The sequence below is a fragment of the Arachis hypogaea genome, chromosome 3 (genome assembly GCF_003086295.3).
Source record: "Arachis hypogaea cultivar Tifrunner chromosome 3, arahy.Tifrunner.gnm2.J5K5, whole genome shotgun sequence".
NCBI lineage: Eukaryota > Viridiplantae > Streptophyta > Magnoliopsida > Fabales > Fabaceae > Arachis > Arachis hypogaea.
The window spans coordinates 11,003,746-11,024,259 of NC_092038.1; the positions used below are offsets into that span (position 1 = coordinate 11,003,746).

Here is a 20,514-nt window from a genome sequence, read left to right on the forward strand (position 1 = left end):
ATAATTTAGTACAAATAAAATTGAAGACTGAGTTGATTGATACAAGTAGCACGATATGGGCCACAAATTGAATAGAATTCTTTAAACAGTGGCTCTAAAATATCTCCCTAATGGTTTAATTAATGTTGTAATATATAGTTAACTAACAAGTAACACGTACAATGAAATCCTAACAACCCAAGATATTTCATTTTCATATACTTGAGTGCTATGCCTATATATATAGCTTCATTCCTTCCCAAATTTTTCCATCAAACAATTAACTACATACATTCTAATTGTGTGTGTGAGAGAGAGAGAGAAGAGAGATACATAAATAATTAAGATGGAATATGCAATGATTCGTTCTTCTAACTCCAAGTGTGTTGCGACAATCCTTCTGGTAATTGTTTTAACCATCATAAATTGTGGTGAAGCGAAAGGGAGAGAATTCCGACAATCAAACACAGTATTCATTAGAAGCTCATGTAGCTCCACAACATACCCAAAACTATGCTACACTTCGCTGGTGAAGCATGCGGCATTCATTCAAACAAACCCTGTTCTTCTAACGGGGACAGCCCTCAATGTCACTCTTTCCTCGGCAAAATCGACCTCGGCCGCCATGTCCACGATGGCGAGGAGCGGCGGCCTGAGTGGGAGAGACGCGGCGGCTATGCAGGACTGCATGGAGGTGCTGGCTGATTCCGTGGAGGAGCTCACAAAATCGATTGGAGAAATGAGTCATTTGAGGACAAGTAATTTTGAAGGAACAATGAGTGATGTTCAAACTTGGGTCAGCGCTGCTTTGACCGATGATACCACCTGCACTGATGGCTTCCAACAGACCCCTAGTTCTGTCGCCGAAGATGTTAAGACCGCCGTCCGTGGCCGCGTCGTCGAGGTGGCGCAACTCACTAGTAATGCCTTGGCTTTGATCAATCAGCTCGCTAATGGCCATCCTTAAGTATACATAGTTTGTGGAAATTAATTATTAAAAGGTGACTATTCACATGGTTAAGATATTGTCACGTATTATGTTAAAGCCTTTAGTTAAATCTCAAACTACCTAATGTTTCTTATATCTTTGTGTAAGTATTAAAATGATGAAGTGAGATGCTGATCTAAGGTTAGCATCATCATGTTGGTTTTGCAGTGTAAGTGTGTGAACTATTAATTAATATAATTTATTGTATATATATATATACAGTGTTCATGCAATCATGCTTAATTGTGAGTTAAGGCTTGAGCAAACGAGTGAATCATATAATGTTATACCTTGTATGTATTGTATAATGCATGTGGTCATGTGGAGTGAAGTTTATTTGATTTCCTTATTTGAGATAAGTATGCATAATTTAAGTCAAGGTGCTCATCAAGAGCTAGATAAAAATAAAAAATGAAAAATAATATTTAAGCTTGATGTCTTGTCTTAATAACAGAGAGGGGGGAAAAGTACAGGAAAGTGATATTTGATATGGAATCTTATTGATTCACCAACGTAAGGTGTATATATACAGTGACATGGTGTGATGTTTTCTTACCTTATGATTGTGCTCTCTTCCATATCATTTTATTTTAATATTTTATAATTAATAAAAAAAAAGAGAACTAATTCTATATGCAACCAATTTATTAACATAGCAGCACTTTTTAAAAACAAATTATTTTAGAATTCTAAAAAGAAAAAGTTTACGAGCCCAACATTTTTATTAAAATTTGGTTAAAAAAATTGAATAATTTTATATTATTAGATATAATTTTATATCATTAAAAATATTAATAATGACTAATTAATAATTACAAATCACAAAACCTGCTGGTTCCTATAACTATTCTTTGTTCTTCTTCTTCTTTTTTTTTAGTTTTTTTATGATTCTTTTTAATAATTTTAAATATTATTTTTTAGGTTTAGATGTGTCTTTTTTATAAGTTTTGGATGTTTTTTTATATATATTTTTTAGATGTATTTTTAGGGTTTGAATTATTTTTTTAAGTTTTAAATATTTTTTTTTTAAATTTTTAGATATTTCTTTTTTTATATTTTGAATGTTCTTTTTCTAACAATTTTTTATGTGTCGTTTTGTTAGGTTTTGATTTTTTTAAAATAATTTAAATATATCTTTTTTATGATAGATTTCAAATGTTTCTTTTGTTAAATTTCGGACATTCTTTTATTTTTTTTAATAATTTTGGATTTTTTATTTTGTTTGGCTTTAGATTCATTTTAATATTTTAAATATTTTTTTATTAAGTTTTAGATATTTTTATTTCAGATGTTCTTTTTCTAATAATTTTAGATATTTTTCGTGATATTTTAGACATTTCTTTTAAGCAGCAATGCAAAAGCAGGGAAACAGCAATAGATGACAAGATACCTGCAAACACGATGACAACATGATAGATACATTCTTAACAAAAACATCTAAAATCTCTAAAATTTAAATATTTGATGAAATGTAGATGTAAAAAACTTCTAAAAGTTAAATATACCTTTGTTTTTAATTATTTGCTTTCATTTATTTTTAATTGCACATTTTCAAAAAAATATTCGATACTTTTAAAATCTTAACATCCAAAATTTGGGTATAAAAAACATTGGATATGATGTCTTTTTTTAATAGTTTTTTTATTTATTTTTTATTGTACATTTAAATGTACAAAACAACTAAACTTTAAAATCTAAAATTGAAGTATAAGAAACATTCGAAATTAAAAAGAGTTTTTATTGTGTTTAAATTTTGATTTATTTTTATCAAATTTTGGATTATTTTTTATAATAATTTTGGATTTTTTGTTAATTAGGTTTTGAATTTTCTTTGTTAAAGATTAAATATTTTTTTAATAATTTTAAATGTTTATTTTCATTTGATTTTAGATATTATTTTTGTAGATTTTAAAATTTTTTTATTTAATTTTAAATTTTTTATTGATTTGATTGTTAGTTAATCAATAATAAATGATTGTTGACGGGTATTGTAATTGATTACTTAGCATGATGGTAATAAAAAATATCAAACAAATATTAGTTCAGTCATATCATGAACAATGTTCATAGATATTTTTGGCGAAACCAAGCGCGTGGGACATTACAAACACTGATTACTAGAGTTCATGGAGCTAGAATTACTATTTTTTATTGCGAATTTTATGTCTAATTTCACACATGAAATACACCTAATTTATGAAAACTTTCAGTTCTTCTGACCTCAATACATCATGATGAATCCACCTTATAAGAAGAAAAAAATGCTAATACATATAAAATTCAAGCACACCTTTTTACTTTATGAATGAACTTGGCTAACACATTAAGATTTGATAAATTTTATAGTATTTTTTATTATGGTGTCTAAATTATTTAATTATTTTATAAATAAAAAATAAAATATATAAAATAAAAATAAAATATTCAAAATTTATTAAATATTTGGAATTCTTGGGCTAGGTCGGGTACGTGTAGCTTTGGGTTCTGATCCCCTCATGAAATTTGTGAGGTAACGAATAAGTGGACTTTGTAGAGGAAGGGGGGTTGAGCCATTAGTTTCTGGTCCTGGTCGGCACAAGTATTCTAGTTGAATTGAATTCTAGATAGTTATCTTATTGCATCGTTTTCATTTCAATAGGATTATAAAACTTTAGAAATACTTATCTAATTCTAACGTATATTTAATGTGTGTTTTAAAAAATTATTTTATTCAAACTTTAATTTAACTATGTATTCGATTGACTTAATATATAATTATTTTAAATGTATAAAAGGTGTGCAAATTGAACTTATATAAAATAATTAAAATATTATTTATATACAAAAATTAATCACTAAAAATAGTTATTATTTATATATAAATATATATATTATTTAATTTATTTATAATATATATTTTATATTAGTAATTAATTTTAGTATATATATAGTATGATTATAATTAAAATAATACATAATAGAAGATAATTTCCTCTAATTTCAGAAAGACGCGAAGACAATTAACTTTTCTATAAGGTTTTATATTTGCAGTAAAATTTATTATTTTTCTTTGATCTTAACTGAAAATTTCATAATTTGATAAAGAGATAAGTAATGACTTTTTTAAATAACATGAATAATAAATTTTAAAATTTACTTAATTCAAATAAAATATACTATATTTTAAATTATTCACCTAAATCTTAATATTATAATAACTATTCGTATATCTAATGAATTAAACATTCAATATATCTATTATTTATATTATTTAATATTTTTATTATCTAACTATATTTTTCCTTTCAGAAATAATAGTGAATTACGAATGCGTTGTCCTTCTATTCAAAATGGCGTTCATATTGATGATAATAAGAGATTGAAGTTGCTTTTAATATAGGTTTATTAGGCATATACGTATAAGGGTGGTGAAAAGCATCCAACTATATTTTGTGTCCAAGATAGTATTATATACACGTCATCGCAAATTATGTGTGGATCGTGTCACAATCATGAGATTAGTTATATTACTATAAGTGTAAATGATCATCAGCAAAATCACTTTGATTTAAAAACCTAAATTTATTGAAGGTTGGTGTTCAGTGTGAGAGTGATAAACATGCATCAAAATCAATCATCATTGTCCTTGTCTTTAATTTGGGATTTGAAAGCCTTATTAGTGAATTAATACCTGCCACCATATGAAGCCACACGATGTGTCGGTCATTTGATATGAGTCTGATGACGTGGAAGACAGCAGGGTAAAGATGTATCTACATCTTTGCATTCTCCTCCAATTGACTACTTACCTGTTTTCCACGTGTGTATATATATTTTAATAATTAAAAACGTTAACATTAGAAATTAAACATCCAGAGTATTGAAAGAGAGGGACGAAAATTGAACCCAATTTATTTAAATGGAAAAAAAAAATATTGGGAAAAAGCAGTTGGGTTGTTTGGCTTCGTTGACATACTAGCTCAAGTTCTTACTTCTTTGATGTTGAAGGATATTAGGGGGAATGCTATTAGCCTCACTTTAGTTTTTAGGTTTTTTTTTTTGGGCTTAGACCCAATTGGTATATCAAAAATAATTATTTCAAATAATTCATATATTTATCCAAATTAAAAAGGCATTTTTACCAGACCAAAAAAAATTAATTTATATTTGTAGTCACTATTTTTTTCTGAAAAAAGTAATTATTATGAAACAAAAAGGATAGCTTAACGAGTCATTATTACTTATTTGTAATGGATTAGAGATGTTAATCAAAGATAGAACTTAATTCCTTGCATTGTTTCAATTAGTATTTCATTAATAATTAGTAGTTAATTAGTGATTTTATTGAAAGCCAGAGCTTAATTTCATGTTTCAAGTAGGCATACATTAGTAATTAAAAAAACATAGAGAGGACCAATTTTTAGTTAATTAATATTAGATAAATTTTTTAATATTAATAATTCTTAAATTTTAATTTAGAAAATTTATAATTTAGATTTATAATTTATAATTCATAATTTAAAGTATAAAATTTAAAATAAATAAAATATTTTAAAAAATTAGTTCATATTCGCTAAAAAAATTAGTTTTCTATCATTACTCTTAATAATGATTAGAAGTTGATTAGTGATTTTCTTAAAAGTGGGAGCTTATTTTTAAATAGGGACGGCAAAACTTTTCGAAGCGTGGAGATTTTCGCAAGAATCATCTTAAAAAAAGATTCGAAGACAATTTTTTTTCGCAAGATAGAAATGGGCCAAAATTTTTTGGAAATAGACATGAAAACTCGAGTGGGAATCCCACCCTATCCCCACTAATCCCCAAATTATTAAATTTATTTAAATATATTTAATAATTATTTTTAATATAAATTTTTTAGTAATCATTTCAGGTACCATGTGTGTGTTGAAAAACCTAAACCTATTTTTAAAAGTGTTTTTTCTTTTCTCCATAACATTAACACTGCGTCGTCCTACTCTCCAATATAGCGTCACAACCATACCCCTCATCACTCCTACTCAGTACTCATCGTGTCATCATCTCCTTATTGTCTCATTGCCTCTAATCCCGGCGTCCTTTTCCCTTTTCATCTAGGGATGGCAATACCACCCGAATCCGCGGGTATTCGGGTACCCACCCCCGCCCCTACCCGCTCGGGACGGGTAATTACCTGCCCCGCATTGGGGCGAATTTTTACATGGGCGAAGGCGGGATCGGGTTTGGGTAATACCCGCCCCGGTATATATAATATATATAATTTTAATATATAATATATGTAATATATGTAAAATAATTAGTAAAATGATTAATAATATTGTATCATATTTAAATTTTTGCTTTAATTTATATTATGTATGTGATGACGGTTATACAAATTTTGAAATCTAATTTTATTTATTGAATTTTAATAATTATAGGTGCAAGGCGGGTACATGCGGGAGCGAGTTAGGGTTTAACTTTTTACTATTCGTAGGTAGGAGTAGGACGGATTCTATGTGAATTATTGTAGGGTGGGACGGAGTCAGGTAGAGCAAAAATCCGCCTCTACCCGCCCCATTGTCACCCCTATTTTTATCGATATTGATTGTGTTCTTGTATGTTATAATAATATTTTTTAATTTTTTAAATTTTTTTATCTTTTCATTAGAACTTTCATATAAACTATTAATATAGGAAGATAAAAAATACGGTCCATATATAAAAAATGAAGATTCATAAAAAATAGAGATAGAAGACAATATTTTTCAGAAACAAAAATAGAGAACAAATTTAAGAATGAGAATACAAAATAAAAAAATATCCCCACTCTTATCCTATTCTTTGTCATCCCTACTTTTAAAAGTAATTAATAACATATTAGTGGTTTAAATAAAAGAACCCTTAATTTTTACCTTTGAAGTATAGCTAGTCTTTCATCTTTGATAAGAAATTAGCGGAATTAGAAGAATTAGGGTGTGATAATCATCAAAATAAAATTTGGGATTTTTTACTTAAATAAAATTTTAAAAGGATTATAATAATATCTATTATATATTATTAATTTTATAATTAAAATATGTTATATGTTATTTTTTTATTATAATTAAAATTATTTTTTTTTAAATTAAAAAGCTTTCTTCTCTTTTTTTTATTTTCTTTATCTCTTTTATTATTCTTTTATCCACTCTATCTCTCTTATATATTATTATCAATGATTAATTATCATTTAATAATCAAAATATGTAATATGATATTTTTTATTATAATTAAAAATAAATTAAAATTAAAATATAACTATATTATATTACTAATTTAACAATTAAAATGTGTTATTTGACACTTTCTCATTAAAATTAAAATAAAAAATATTTTTTAAAATTAATAAATTTCTTTTTTCTATGCATCCTCTTATCTACCTTTCTTTCCTTTTTTATTTCACTTTATCCTTTTTACTTTATACATAGTTTATATTTTATATTTTATATTTTATATTACTAATTTGACAAACTAAAATATATGTGACGAAATATTTTCATTTTAATTAAAATAAAATCTATTTCTTTAAAATTAACAAACTTTTTATCTCCTCCTCCTTCTTTTTCTTTATCTTTTCTCTCTCATTATTTATCTTTCTCTAAAAAAAATTATAAAAAATACATTAATAAAATAATATAATTTAAAAATAAATTCATAAAATTATAAAAAATATATTAAATTTATAATTAAAAACTATCCCGTAATATTATTTACATAAACAAATATTATTATTATTATTATTATTATTATTATTATTATTATTATTACATGTATATTTTTTTAGTTTTTTATTTAGTTTAAAATTTTTATTGCTTATTTTTTTAATTTATATTTTTACTTCTTTTTTTTAAATATTTTAAAGAGAATATTAATGTTGTGATTAATAATTAGAATTAAGATTGAATTATTTCAAAAAAATAATGTTGAGTTAATTTTATAACTATCAATATAATTTTTTATGCTAATATCTAGTTATATATATATAAATTATTATTTTTAAATAACAAACATAAAAATTAATTATTTTAATTTATGCAATAAATGTAACACCTAATCAAACATACAAGTATACACATTAATTAAGTTCTATCAAGTTTTAAATAATGAATGTTAAAATTAATTATTAGTAGAAAATTAAACTATTTTACATAAAAATAATAACTTAAATTTATTATTTAATTTTTTTATCTATAAAAACTTTAATCTTTTTAGCGAATGAATTTTTTTTATGATATTTTTTAAACGTAGTTTAATTTGATAAATTTTTTCTGTTATAATTTATAATGTCAAAAATAAAATTGATGTAATTTTAAAAATTTATATTTTTGTAATATTATTATAAACAAAAATATTATTATATTATCCAAATTGACCTAAAACCAAACTGGTTATATTCTAAATCATGTGTAATAAGTTCAATATTCTTAAACCAGAATGAAACGAGCGTCTGTACTTGAATAGCTCTTATCTTAAAAATCTCGAAACCAATTTAAGATAGAATCAAATAGAGCACTGTAGAGATTGCCGCAATGAGAGTGCTGATTTTAGATGAGTTGAATGCAGAACTAATTAAAGTCTTGTATGTAAATGTAAATGGGCGCACGTTGGTGCTACATTGCTTGCGTATTATATTATTTGACTTCTAAGACTTTTGACACGTGGCATATCCGCATATGTGTCATATTCACATAGAGTGCCGACTCTTCTTTCTTCAACTCTCTTTTTTCCGATACCAATGTTCATTCAGCCCTAAGCACCTGCTAAGCCTCACAATTCCCGTTTTCTCTTCTCTTCTTCCCAAGAGCCATGTTCTTTCATGATAATAAATACTATTAGAATAGTTAAACTATACCAGCAATTTTAATTTATATTGACTAAAACAATATAATAATATTATTGTTAAATTATTGGCCAAAACACAATAAATTATATTGGTGGAAATCCTATATTATACAATAGAAAAGTATAGGGAACCAATGGTCTAAATGTATAATGTGTACAATGGAGGTTTAGGAAGTATTAGAGATATGACCATTAGTGTTACATTGTCCTGTCAGGATGAGTGGGTTCATGACATGGTATTAGAGTTCTAGATCCGAAAGGCCAAGGGTTCGATTCTTGGTGAACTCCAAAATTAACTTAAGTTTTTAGGATGAGATGTTTATTATTTCTGGTATTCGGATGGTTATTCTGGATAGTGTGGGTGATGTTCATTTTATTCATGGACCAAAACTTTAACCCATTGTACACCATTGGCTCTCTAGCACTACCCTTATACAATATATGAAAACAAATAAAAAACGGTTATATACGCTTTATTTCTATTCCCCTTAATCACAGGGCCGGGGCCTTTGTCTTTTTAAAACCTTATGTATGTGCCTACGAAATAAGGGTTGACCAACGAATATATATAAAATTGAATTAACATAGATGTAATAAATTGGCATAAATTATGTTATAGCTTCTGACCAAATTTAAAAGAGAGAAATAATTATGTGCTATAATATGTATATATATCGTTAATTCCAGATCATTAGATACAAGCAATGATAATATTGTTAGTTTATTACTCTTTATTTTATCTATATATAGGAAAATGGGCTGGCTAATTATTTTATAAATAGAATTGAAACTGAAAGGCACTTGCCTATAAATGCGTCAAGTTTAAGACTCTTGAAAGAACATATTCACATGCAATTAGAGTCTGAGAGAGATAATCATCAATCAGAGAGCAATGGATGTGAATGTTGTTTTTCCACGCTCATCAGCTACCATGCATTACCCTGTCTTGTTATTATTAGTTCTTCTCTCTATATCCAATTCTTCTTCTTCAGCTGCTGTTTCTTCTTCTCCTACCAATAATTACCAAAACACCCCTGATAATACACAAACGTATTACTACAAAAGCTACATAAAAAGCTCATGCAACACAACAACATACCCTTCGATTTGCTACAAGAATCTTAACCGTTATGCTTTGTCCATACAAGCAGATCCTTTTCTGCTCTGCAACACTTCACTCGGCCTCGCCTTTAAGGCGGCTCGCTCCGCCTCCTCCACCGTCTCCAAGATCCTCAAGAACAATAGTAGCAGCCTCACGCCGCCGGCCAAAGCCGTGGTTCGTGACTGCTACGGCAACCTCAAAGATTCCGTTGGGCAGATAAAAGATTCTATTTCTGAAATGGGGAACTTGTATGAGAGTAGCGACAAAGATTTCAAGATGAGTAACGTAAAGACATGGGTGAGTGCTGCTATAACGAATTATAATACGTGCTCGGATGGATTTGAAGAACAGAGTGTGGATGGTGATGTTAGAGATAAGATCAATAAGCTTGTTTTGAATGCTGCGAGGATGACTAGTAATGCATTGTATTTCATCAACCACCTCGTATATTGATACTAATTAATTGGACATTAGCCAAGCTAATTATATATGGCTTGCTCTTTTATGAAATTCAACTTTTGAGAATTTTCTCAAGAGTTACGCTGTGTAAATCCGCATGCACCATGTTTGTTCACTTTCATTAATAAAACTATTCTTCATTTGCACTTGGTCATGTTATACCTGTTCTGAATAGAACCATGATAACTGAAAATGCCCAAACTTTGATTTGTTATTTAATTTAAAATTTTTTATATGTATATTAAAAATTAAATACCATGAATTTGTATAAATAATTAAATATATACATTAACAGTGTAAAATATTTTATACAATCATCTAAATATTTAATTATATTTATTTTTAAATAATTATTTACGTAATTAATGTAAAAAAGAAATTTTTTAACTATATGATATTACATAATTAGTATGATATTATATAATTAAATATACGTATAAAACTATTTTATATTATATCAGATTTATATATATAAAAATTTAATTTATTTTTATTTATATTTTGTATTTATACAAATAATTTATTTTATTATAAATTTATTGTATACATATAATATAATTAATTTAGTTAAATTACTTAACATAATAATTTTAGTTATTATTAATTTTGCAAATAATTTTTTTATATTAATATGAATAATAATCACCATTGATGAATAATATTACATATACAATATATTGACAATTAATTTTACTTGAATTTTATATACTTTACACTTTACAGTGTGAACGTTATGTATATTTGTTATATTCTAATTTTCTACTCTGGTCTTATATATCTTAGCGTATTTTATAAAGAGGCTCTTTAATTTGTGTGAATTTTTTTTATAGTTTTTTTATTTTTTTTATTGAATTTATGCTAATTTTGTTTTTAACAAGGATCGGTTGAAATTTAGATTTTTAGATTATACAACTTTTTATACTAATATTATTTTTTTAAAATATATACCCTAGTAAGAAAAAATACATAATTAATTATATTGTAAAAAAAATTTATAACAATGCTCAAAATTTGTCAAATTATCACAGGTATACATTTAAAGTATTTTTTTAGAGTTATATATTTTCCTAAAAGCTAAATATATAGTAGTATAGAGTTATTTAAAAGAAACCGTCTTAACACCGCCGGCAACTCGGCCACAACTTTTTTTTTTTTAAATAAAAGCTATTTAGAATATGTAAAAATCACGTATCAATATACATAACTGAGTTTCACACCCGTTTATTAATATCATGTCCGTGTTAGAAATCATTTTTCCACTTATATGTATACTTATTTAATTTTATGCCTATATATATATCAATTAAAAATTTCGTTTTGCAATCGGCATTATTTTCTTCTATTCTAAAAGAAAGAGGGAAAAAAAAGAAGAGGCTAATTTTAATATCAAATTTTCATTCTATTATAATACTTCACTTCTCTACTAAGCATTAACTAAGATAATATTGTACTGTATATGTGTATGCCAATTTTTTTCCAAACTCAACTTCCATTTTACTTCTTGCCACAAAACATTTTTATAAATAAATTATAAAAATGTGAATTGACATGTACAAAATTTCCGGAAGATACTAGTATTTAATAATGTTGATAAGTAGTGATTTGATTTTTTTTTTTCTTATTATTCAGTACTTTTGCATAATTGTACGTAAATAATACTCTATGTAGGGATTGGGGATTATGTGGTAAGACAAATATCTATTTATCCTTGATATCTGTACAGTGTCTCACTGACTACTCTATCTTTAATATATAATAATAATATAATGAAATGAAAATTAATTTAGTATATGTTCATTGCACACTGGATCCAATAACATATGATAATATATTAAATATGTTATAAATGTTAGTGTTCAAAATACATTATCCAAATTAAATTTAATAGGTCATTAACGGAAAAAAGAAGAAATATTTCTTAGGAGATGTGTTTTGGTTTTGGAGAGGCTTGGACGTGACACATTGCTTAATATGTGATAGCATAGCAAATTAAATTACACGCATACAGTATATAGTTGAATTTGTTAGGTACCAGACAAATGACACAGCAAAATATAGAGATGAAAAATTAGAAATTTGTATAAAATATGAAAACAATTGAATAACTTTCTTTGAGAATTACAACTTCTCTCTCTCACAAGGAGACTACAATAACACTCTCTCTTGACAAAAGGAGAACACACTTCTCTCTATATATATAGAAGAAAACTACTCAAAGAAATATTATGTTATTCTCTTTGGATGACTTGATTGAAATGAATTAAAGAAAAATTCAATTTATAGGTGAGTCTCTTCAATATGAACCATCCATCAATTAGAGGTATATAATTCTTTTCTTTTTCAACCATTAAAATCCTAAGGTTATAAACTAAGATTGTTTATTACCTCTCATTTTATTTAGTTATTATTTATTTATATATTTTCTAAAATTAGCTTTACTAATTTTCACAATCTCCCACTTAAAACTAATTTTGATAAATTTTAAAATTCATGTTGCTCATGTATTCCATAGGCCGTATGAGGATCTACTCCATTCAAACTTTTCTGTGTTGATTGGTTTTGTCATGGCATCTGCTAGGTTATCTTTAGTGTGAATCTTCTGCATATCAACACTTCCTTCTTCTACTACTTCCCGAACAAAGTGATATTGTACTCCAATGTGTTTTGTTCTTGAATGAAAGGCAGGATTCCTTGCAATGTGCAAGGCACTCTGACTATCACAATACACAGAAATCTTCTGTTGTTTGTGCCCGAGTTCTTCTATCAACCTTTGGATCCAAATAGCTTCCTTGCATGCTTGTGTAGCTGCCATATATTCAGCTTCTGTAGTAGATAAAGCTACAACAGTCTGTAATTTAGATAGCCAGCTCACAGCTCCTCCTGCAAGTGTAAACACATAGCCTGTAGTAGATTTTCGTTTATCAAGATCACCTGCAAAGTCTGAGTCGACATATCCATTGACAATGAATTCTGATCCTCCAAAACATAATGCAACATTTGAGGTTCCTTTGATGTATCTCAAGATCCTCTTAACAACATTCCAATGCTCTTTACCCGGATCTGCCATAAATCGACTTACCACCGTAACTGCTTGAGCAATATCTAGCCTTGTACAGATCATGGCATACATAAGGCTTCCCACCGCTGATGCATACGGTACTCGAGACATTTCCATCCTCTCTGCTTCACTACTAGGGCACATACTTGAGGATAATTTGAAATTCATAGGAAGTGGGGTTGAAATTGGCTTACATTCTTGCATATTGAAGCGTTGCAAGATTTTCTTCAAATAATTCTTTTGCGATAGCCAAATCTTCCTATCTTTTTTGTCTCGGTGAATTTGCATCCCTAAAATCTTATTTGCTGGTCCCAAGTCTTTCATATCAAACTCCCTAGCCAACTGTGCCTTCAATTCTTGGATTTGATCTTTGTTGGGACCTACCACCAACATGTCATCCACATACAACAGCAGAATGATGAAATCATTATCACCAGACCTCTTGTAATAAGTACAATGATCTGAACTAAGTCTGTTGTATCCAAGGCTAATAATGAAAGAATCAAATCTCTTGTACCAACACCTTGGCGCCTGCTTTAGACCGTACAGAGATTTAGTTAACCTGCAAACCAAGTTTTCTTTTCCTTTTTCTTCAAAACCTTCTGGTTGGAGCATATATATCTCTTCTTCAAGTTCTCCATGAAGAAAAGCAGTCTTTACGTCTAATTGCTCTAGATGTAAATCAAATGCAGCACATATAGCCAAAACTACTCTAATAGTAGTTAGTCTCACCACTGGAGAAAATATTTCATTGAAGTCAATACCTTCTTTCTGAGCATATCCCTTGACAACCAATCTTGCACGATATCGTTCCACCTGATCATTACTATCTCGTTTGATCTTGTAAACCCATTTGTTACCAATGGCTTTCCGACCTGCTGGAAGTTCAACAAGTTTCCAGGTATGGTTCCTATGTAATGCCTCAATTTCTTCTTGCATTGCTGTCATCCACATAGAAGCATCTGGATTGCGCATAGCCTCCATAAAAGTTGTTGGTTCTCCATCTTCTGTCAAAAGACAATATGCATCATGGTTTGTCAAAACATAATTTGAGTGCCATGATGGTGTTCTTCTTTGTCGAGTGGATCGACGAACTTCTATGTCATTGGCCTCTGCTTCTTGTTCTTCGTGCTGTGGTTCTGCTTCAGAAAGATCACCTTCTCTGCATTTTTCATCTATTTGAACAGTAGTTATATCTTTAACAGTGCTGTCATTTTCTTGTTCCTTTTGCAATTCATCTTCTGTAAATATCACATCTCTACTGACAACTACCTTGCGGGCAGTGGGATCCCACAGGCGATACCCCTTAACTCCGTCAGTATAACCCAAGAATATACATTTTCTAGACTTTGGGTCCAGCTTTGTTCTTTCCTGGGAATTGTACATTACGTACACAGGACAACCAAATATATGTAAAGAAGAATAATTAGGTGGCTTACCTTGCCACATCTCCATTGGTGTCTTCAACCCAATTGCAGTTGATGGTGACCGATTTATCACATAACAGGCAGTTTTAACAGCTTCTGCCCAAAAAGACTTAGCTAAACCTGTAGTTTGCAACATAGCTCGTGCTCTTTCTAGGAGAGTCCGATTCATTCGCTCTGCTACACCATTTTGCTGAGGCGTATATGCAACTGTGAATTGCCGTTGAATACCTGCTTGCTTGCAAAATGTTAGAAAATCGCCATCGACATATTCTCCTCCATTATCTGTCCTTAAACACTTGATCTTCTTTCCAGATTCAAGTTCTAACTTTGCTTTAAACTCTTTGAACATCGCAAACACGTCTGACTTCTTCTTGATCGGGAACACCCATAGCCTCCTAGAGTAATCATCAATAAATGATACAAGATATTTTGCTCCTCCTAGGGACATCTCCGGCGATTCCCACACATCAGAATGAATCAACTCCAATATGTGCTTGCTCCGAGCAGTTGATCTACCAAACGTTAATCTATGTTGTTTGCTTGTAACGCAGTGCTTACAAAACGGTAAGTTTACCGATTTGAGCCCGGGAATGAGATTACGTTCTACAAGAATCTTCAAACCTCGTTCTGACATGTGGCCTAGTTTGCAATGCCATATCATCGTCATTTCTTCTTGGCTTGTTGAAGCAACTGATGCCTCTGCTTCTTGCAAAGTATCTCCCACAAGCATATATAGATTTGCTGCAATCTTTTCTGCTTTTATTACCACAAGAGCTCCTTTAACAACTTTCAAGATCCCACCTTCAATATGGGTCTTGCAGCCAAGTTCATCCAGTTGCCCAATCGACAACAAGTTCTTCTTCAAGCCCTTCACATGTCTTACCCCTTGAAGTGAACGAATAGAACCATCAAACATTTTTATTTTGACAGTACCTATTCCAACAATTTCTAAAGCATGATCGTTTCCCATAAACACAGATCCTTTTAAGACAGGTTCATATGTACAAAACCAATCACGATGAGGAGTCATGTGCCATGTTGCTCCTGAATCAACAATCCAAACATCAGTGAGCTGTTTGCTGCCTTTAGAACCAATTGTTGCTTCGCCATACAGGATTTCTCCATCATCAGAGGTACTCGCAACACATCCTTGAGAACTTGATCCTTCTGTAACCTTCTCTATACTCTTCTTATTCCAACAATCTTTCTTGAAGTGCCCTCTTTTACCACAATTGTAGCATTTGATCTGCTTCTTACTTTGTGACTTTGGTCTACTTTGACTCCCACTGGAACCACGCTCCATTGATCTTCCTCTTGTCATCAACAAAGCCTCTGCTTGTTTTGAGCTCTCTAATCTATCTTCCTTATTCTTGCGCCTAGATTCTTCTTCAAGAACCGCAGTAGCCATGTCATCAAAAGAAAGATAATCAGTCAAAACATTATTAGTTAAGTTAATGATTAGCTGATCATATGAATCTGGTAGACTTTGAAGTAAGAGCTCTGCACGTTCATTTTCCGCTATGGTATATTCCAACGATGAGAGTTGGGAAAATAGCGTATTTAGATTGTTGATGTGATCCGTTGCCGATGTGGACTCACTCATTCGAAGAGTATAAAGTCTTCTCTTCAAGAATATCTTGTTGTGAAGTGACTTGACTTCATATAATTTTGTGAGAGCATCCCAAATTTCCTTTGCTGTCTTTTTCTCTGCTACACTTGATAAAACTGAGTCAGCTAGTGCCAAGTGTAAGTTTGCAACAGCATTGTTGTCCATCTCCTTCCATTTTTCATCTGTAATTCCAGTGGGTCTACCTTCAATTGCTGTCACGCAATTGTCTTTTCTCATAATGGCTTTTATCTTCAATTTCCATATGGAAAAATTACTCCCACTGAATTTTGGAATTTCATACTTTGCTGCCATTTTTTTTTTAGACGGTAACTCGCAGCGGAGAAAAAAAATATATTAATCAGCAACCTTTGGCTCTGATACCACTGTTAGGTACCAGACAAATGACACAGCAAAATATAGAGATGAAAAATTAGAAATTTGTATAAAATATGAAAACAATTGAATAACTTTCTTTGAGAATTACAACTTCTCTCTCTCACAAGGAGACTACAATAACACTCTCTCTTGACAAAAGGAGAACACACTTCTCTCTATATATATAGAAGAAAACTACTCAAAGAAATATTATGTTATTCTCTTTGGATGACTTGATTGAAATGAATTAAAGAAAAATTCAATTTATAGGTGAGTCTCTTCAATATGAACCATCCATCAATTAGAGGTATATAATTCTTTTCTTTTTCAACCATTAAAATCTTAAGGTTATAAACTAAGATTGTTTATTACCTCTCATTTTATTTAGTTATTATTTATTTATATATTTTCTAAAATTAGCTTTACTAATTTTCACATAATTGAAGTTTCAATATATACTACGTTTTGAATCTCAAATTAATATAACATATAATAAAGAGTATGGTTTAGGGTACATTGACTATATTCATTATGAATATACTTAACATTATCTCAATATTAAACAAAGTTTATTTTTTTTAAAATAATTTTGATGTAACTGGTGAATATCTATGTAAAATATACTCACATGAAAAAAAGTTAGCCATCTAGAATTTCTTCTCTTTTTTAAAGAGTAATAGGAAACCAACATTTTTAGTATAAAAAAGAAGAGAAGTTGTCAGTGTCAGTTTAAATATAAAATAAAAAATAATAAAAAGTATATAATTAAATGAATAAAATTATTAGATTAAGGTAGTAGTGATAGCATATCGAAGAATAAACTATTATTTGTATCCATAAAAATTTTAAATGTTGACAAATGTACTAATAAAATAATAAAACTGAAGTTATACTCATAAAAAATCGACTTCTTACTACAAAACTATTTGAACTCTAAAAAACTACTCAAAATTTTAAAAAATTACTTTTTTTTTTACTGTTACGATCATCATTCTCCTGTCTCTCTCTTTCTGTATTTTTTCCATCTGCACTCTCTTTCTCTTTCTCTTTTTGTATTTTCTCTCTTCTCCACCATCTCAACTTTCGTGGATAGGGTTTTTAAGGATAGCTCCTCCTCCGACTACGACCTCAAATCCATCACAAGTAAGGCAATATATACTACCGCCGATGTCACTATTGATTTCCTATCTCCTTTCTCCAAGCACGTGAAATCCTTGCCTGCCGAGTCGTCCTCCTTAACTCAGTCACTCGTCTTGGTTGACTCGCAGAAAAATGGGATTCGACTCGTCCACACACATGGCGTGCGCGGAGGCAGTCTATCAGAACAACTTATCTCTTACGGAGGCGCTCTAAAGCAGATCGGGTTCTTGGAACCATGCGCAAAGTAACCATATATTTCGCTGAAGCCCTCACTTTCTAAATATACGGTGTAAACTCGAAGAACCCAATTCACTACTCGTAGAGAATTCATCACGAACAACTTGGAGAATCTTGACGTCTCGATGCTGAAGTTGAGATGTACTAAGATCGAGACAATGACGATTCTCCATCTCAAGAATGGAATTATTGGAGATGATTCGAGGAAGATGAGATAATGTGATGATGAAATTATGTGACTGCAGTTAAAGATGAAGATGGAGGAGGTGAGGGATAGACTACTGTGTGGTTACGGTTGAAAAGACGACAGTACGAATAGTTGAGATTAGCAACAATGACAGAGATGAGGGTGATGACCGGTGGTTGTTAGAAAGAGAATAAGAGAGAGAATGATAATAGTAATGGTGGAAGAAAGATAACTTAGAATTTTAGATAATTTTTTAGAATTTGAATAATTTTATCATACTAAACTTATTTTTTATGAATTTAATTTTAATTTTATTATTTTGTGAGTATATTTATTAACATTTAAAATTTTTGTGAATATAAATAATTTTTCGCATATTGAAAGAAGAATTGCTTTTATTTCACTATCTTATTTTAATTTGAAGTGTGAAAGCTCTTTCAAACAAAATAGCTGTTATAAAAGGGATAGATGTTGCTTGTGCTAAACTTCTAAAGGCTGTGTCCAGGCATTTAAAAAAAATCTAGTACCTTTAGGATATTACTTCTATACAAAAGTTTTAACTATTAAACGATGATTGATTTTATATTTTCTGTCATATAAAGTATATCTATATTTAAAATATTTTACTTAGCATACATGCATTATATACTATATAAAATTTGATTTTAATATACTAATGATATAAAATATTTTAGACAATTATTAAATTTTATCTTTTTTGGATATCCGTTCAGATTATTAATAAAAAAATTAATTATTTTTATTAATATAATATTATATAATTGAATATATGTATAAAATTATTTTATATTAAAAATTATATAATAATATTATATAACTAATAAATATTATTACTTTAAATTAATATTTAGTCAGTAATAATTTTTATTTATATTTACATAAAATTTGTACAAAAAATATATAATTTATTATATAATTTATATTTATTAAAATTTATACACATAAATTAATAAAATTTATTTATTGAAAATAATGTGATATTCGTATTGATTAAATATTGGTCAAAATTACTAAAAATTATTTACTCCAAAAATATCTGTACATTGTAATTTTAATATTTAAATTTAATAAATTAAATTAATATATACAAAAAAAAAGTAAAAAACGGCCGGCCATAACTATTGAAACGCTAGTATTGATAAATATTAAAGTAGTGATTTCTTTTTATGAATTAACTCTTTTTCATAGTTATAAAACAAAATAAAATAAAAAATTTAAGTGATTAACATTTTTTCTTATTTTTTATGTTATATTTAAATTAATATTAACCAATTATTTCTTTCTACATTAAAAATGTTGAACTCACTTCCTAGAATAAAACTAGCTAGTAGCAATAGTAAACTCTTCTTTTCCCCTTCTCATCCTTTGATTCCAATTTCCTTGCTTATCTTTAATCCAGAGTTCAAACCATATCAGTTATATAACTTATTTGTTTCAGTATATGTTGCCCTTCTACGTTAATTTGTTTCAGTATATGTTGCTCTGTTAGGGAGCTAATAGAATATTTGTACAATGTGTACAATAGACTATATGAGTTATAAAATGAACGTCACTCATACTATCTAGAATAATCATCCGGGTACTAAGGATAATAAACATCTCAGGTCATAAAATCACTCATCCTAAAAAGTTAAGTTAATTTTTATCATGTCATGATATCACTCATCTCAAAAGCTTACGCTAATGAAAAATATAATACTAATGGTTATATCTCTAATACTGAATCGGACATCCCTAAACCTCCATTGTACATATTATATACAAATATTCCATTGGCTCTCTATACTTCCTCTAACTGTTTTTATTATTAATTGTTTCCCTTCACTCTTCATTGACATGCATGCATCAATATTCCCCCTCTATTTATTTAATAATTTTTCAATATAATATTTTATCCAAGAGGATTTACATTGTCACTATAATTAGTTGATAAACTACATGCTTAATCACAATTAATTATTCCATATTTTTGTAGCGTAATATGTACTTGTAAATGCATTTATATATATATATATATATATATATATATATATATATATATATATATATATATATATAAGTCAAGCATGTGCTAGCTACTCCATTTTCCTTCAAAT

General features: G+C 28.7%; 2 protein-coding genes across 2 annotated transcripts; both read left to right on the forward strand.

Moving 5' to 3' along the window:
* Window positions 1-238: 238 nt before the first annotated feature.
* LOC112789468 (21 kDa protein) lies at window positions 239-1,200 on the forward strand. The gene has a single exon (XM_025831378.3). The coding sequence runs from the start codon at window positions 326-328 to the stop codon at window positions 944-946; it is 621 nt and encodes a 206-aa protein (XP_025687163.1). The 5' UTR covers window positions 239-325; the 3' UTR covers window positions 947-1,200.
* Window positions 1,201-9,599: 8,399 nt separating this feature from the next.
* LOC112769535 (pectinesterase inhibitor 4) lies at window positions 9,600-10,510 on the forward strand. Its single transcript, XM_025814046.2, has one exon. It carries the CDS (start codon window positions 9,696-9,698, stop codon window positions 10,356-10,358), a length of 663 nt encoding a protein of 220 aa, XP_025669831.1. The 5' UTR covers window positions 9,600-9,695; the 3' UTR covers window positions 10,359-10,510.
* The last annotated feature ends 10,004 nt before the right edge of the window (window positions 10,511-20,514 follow it).

Coding starts and splice junctions, on each gene's coding strand:
- LOC112789468 (XM_025831378.3), top strand. CDS start 326: ATGGAATATGCAATGATTCGTTCTTCTAACTCCAAGTGTGTTGCGACA.
- LOC112769535 (XM_025814046.2), top strand. CDS start 9,696: ATGGATGTGAATGTTGTTTTTCCACGCTCATCAGCTACCATGCATTAC.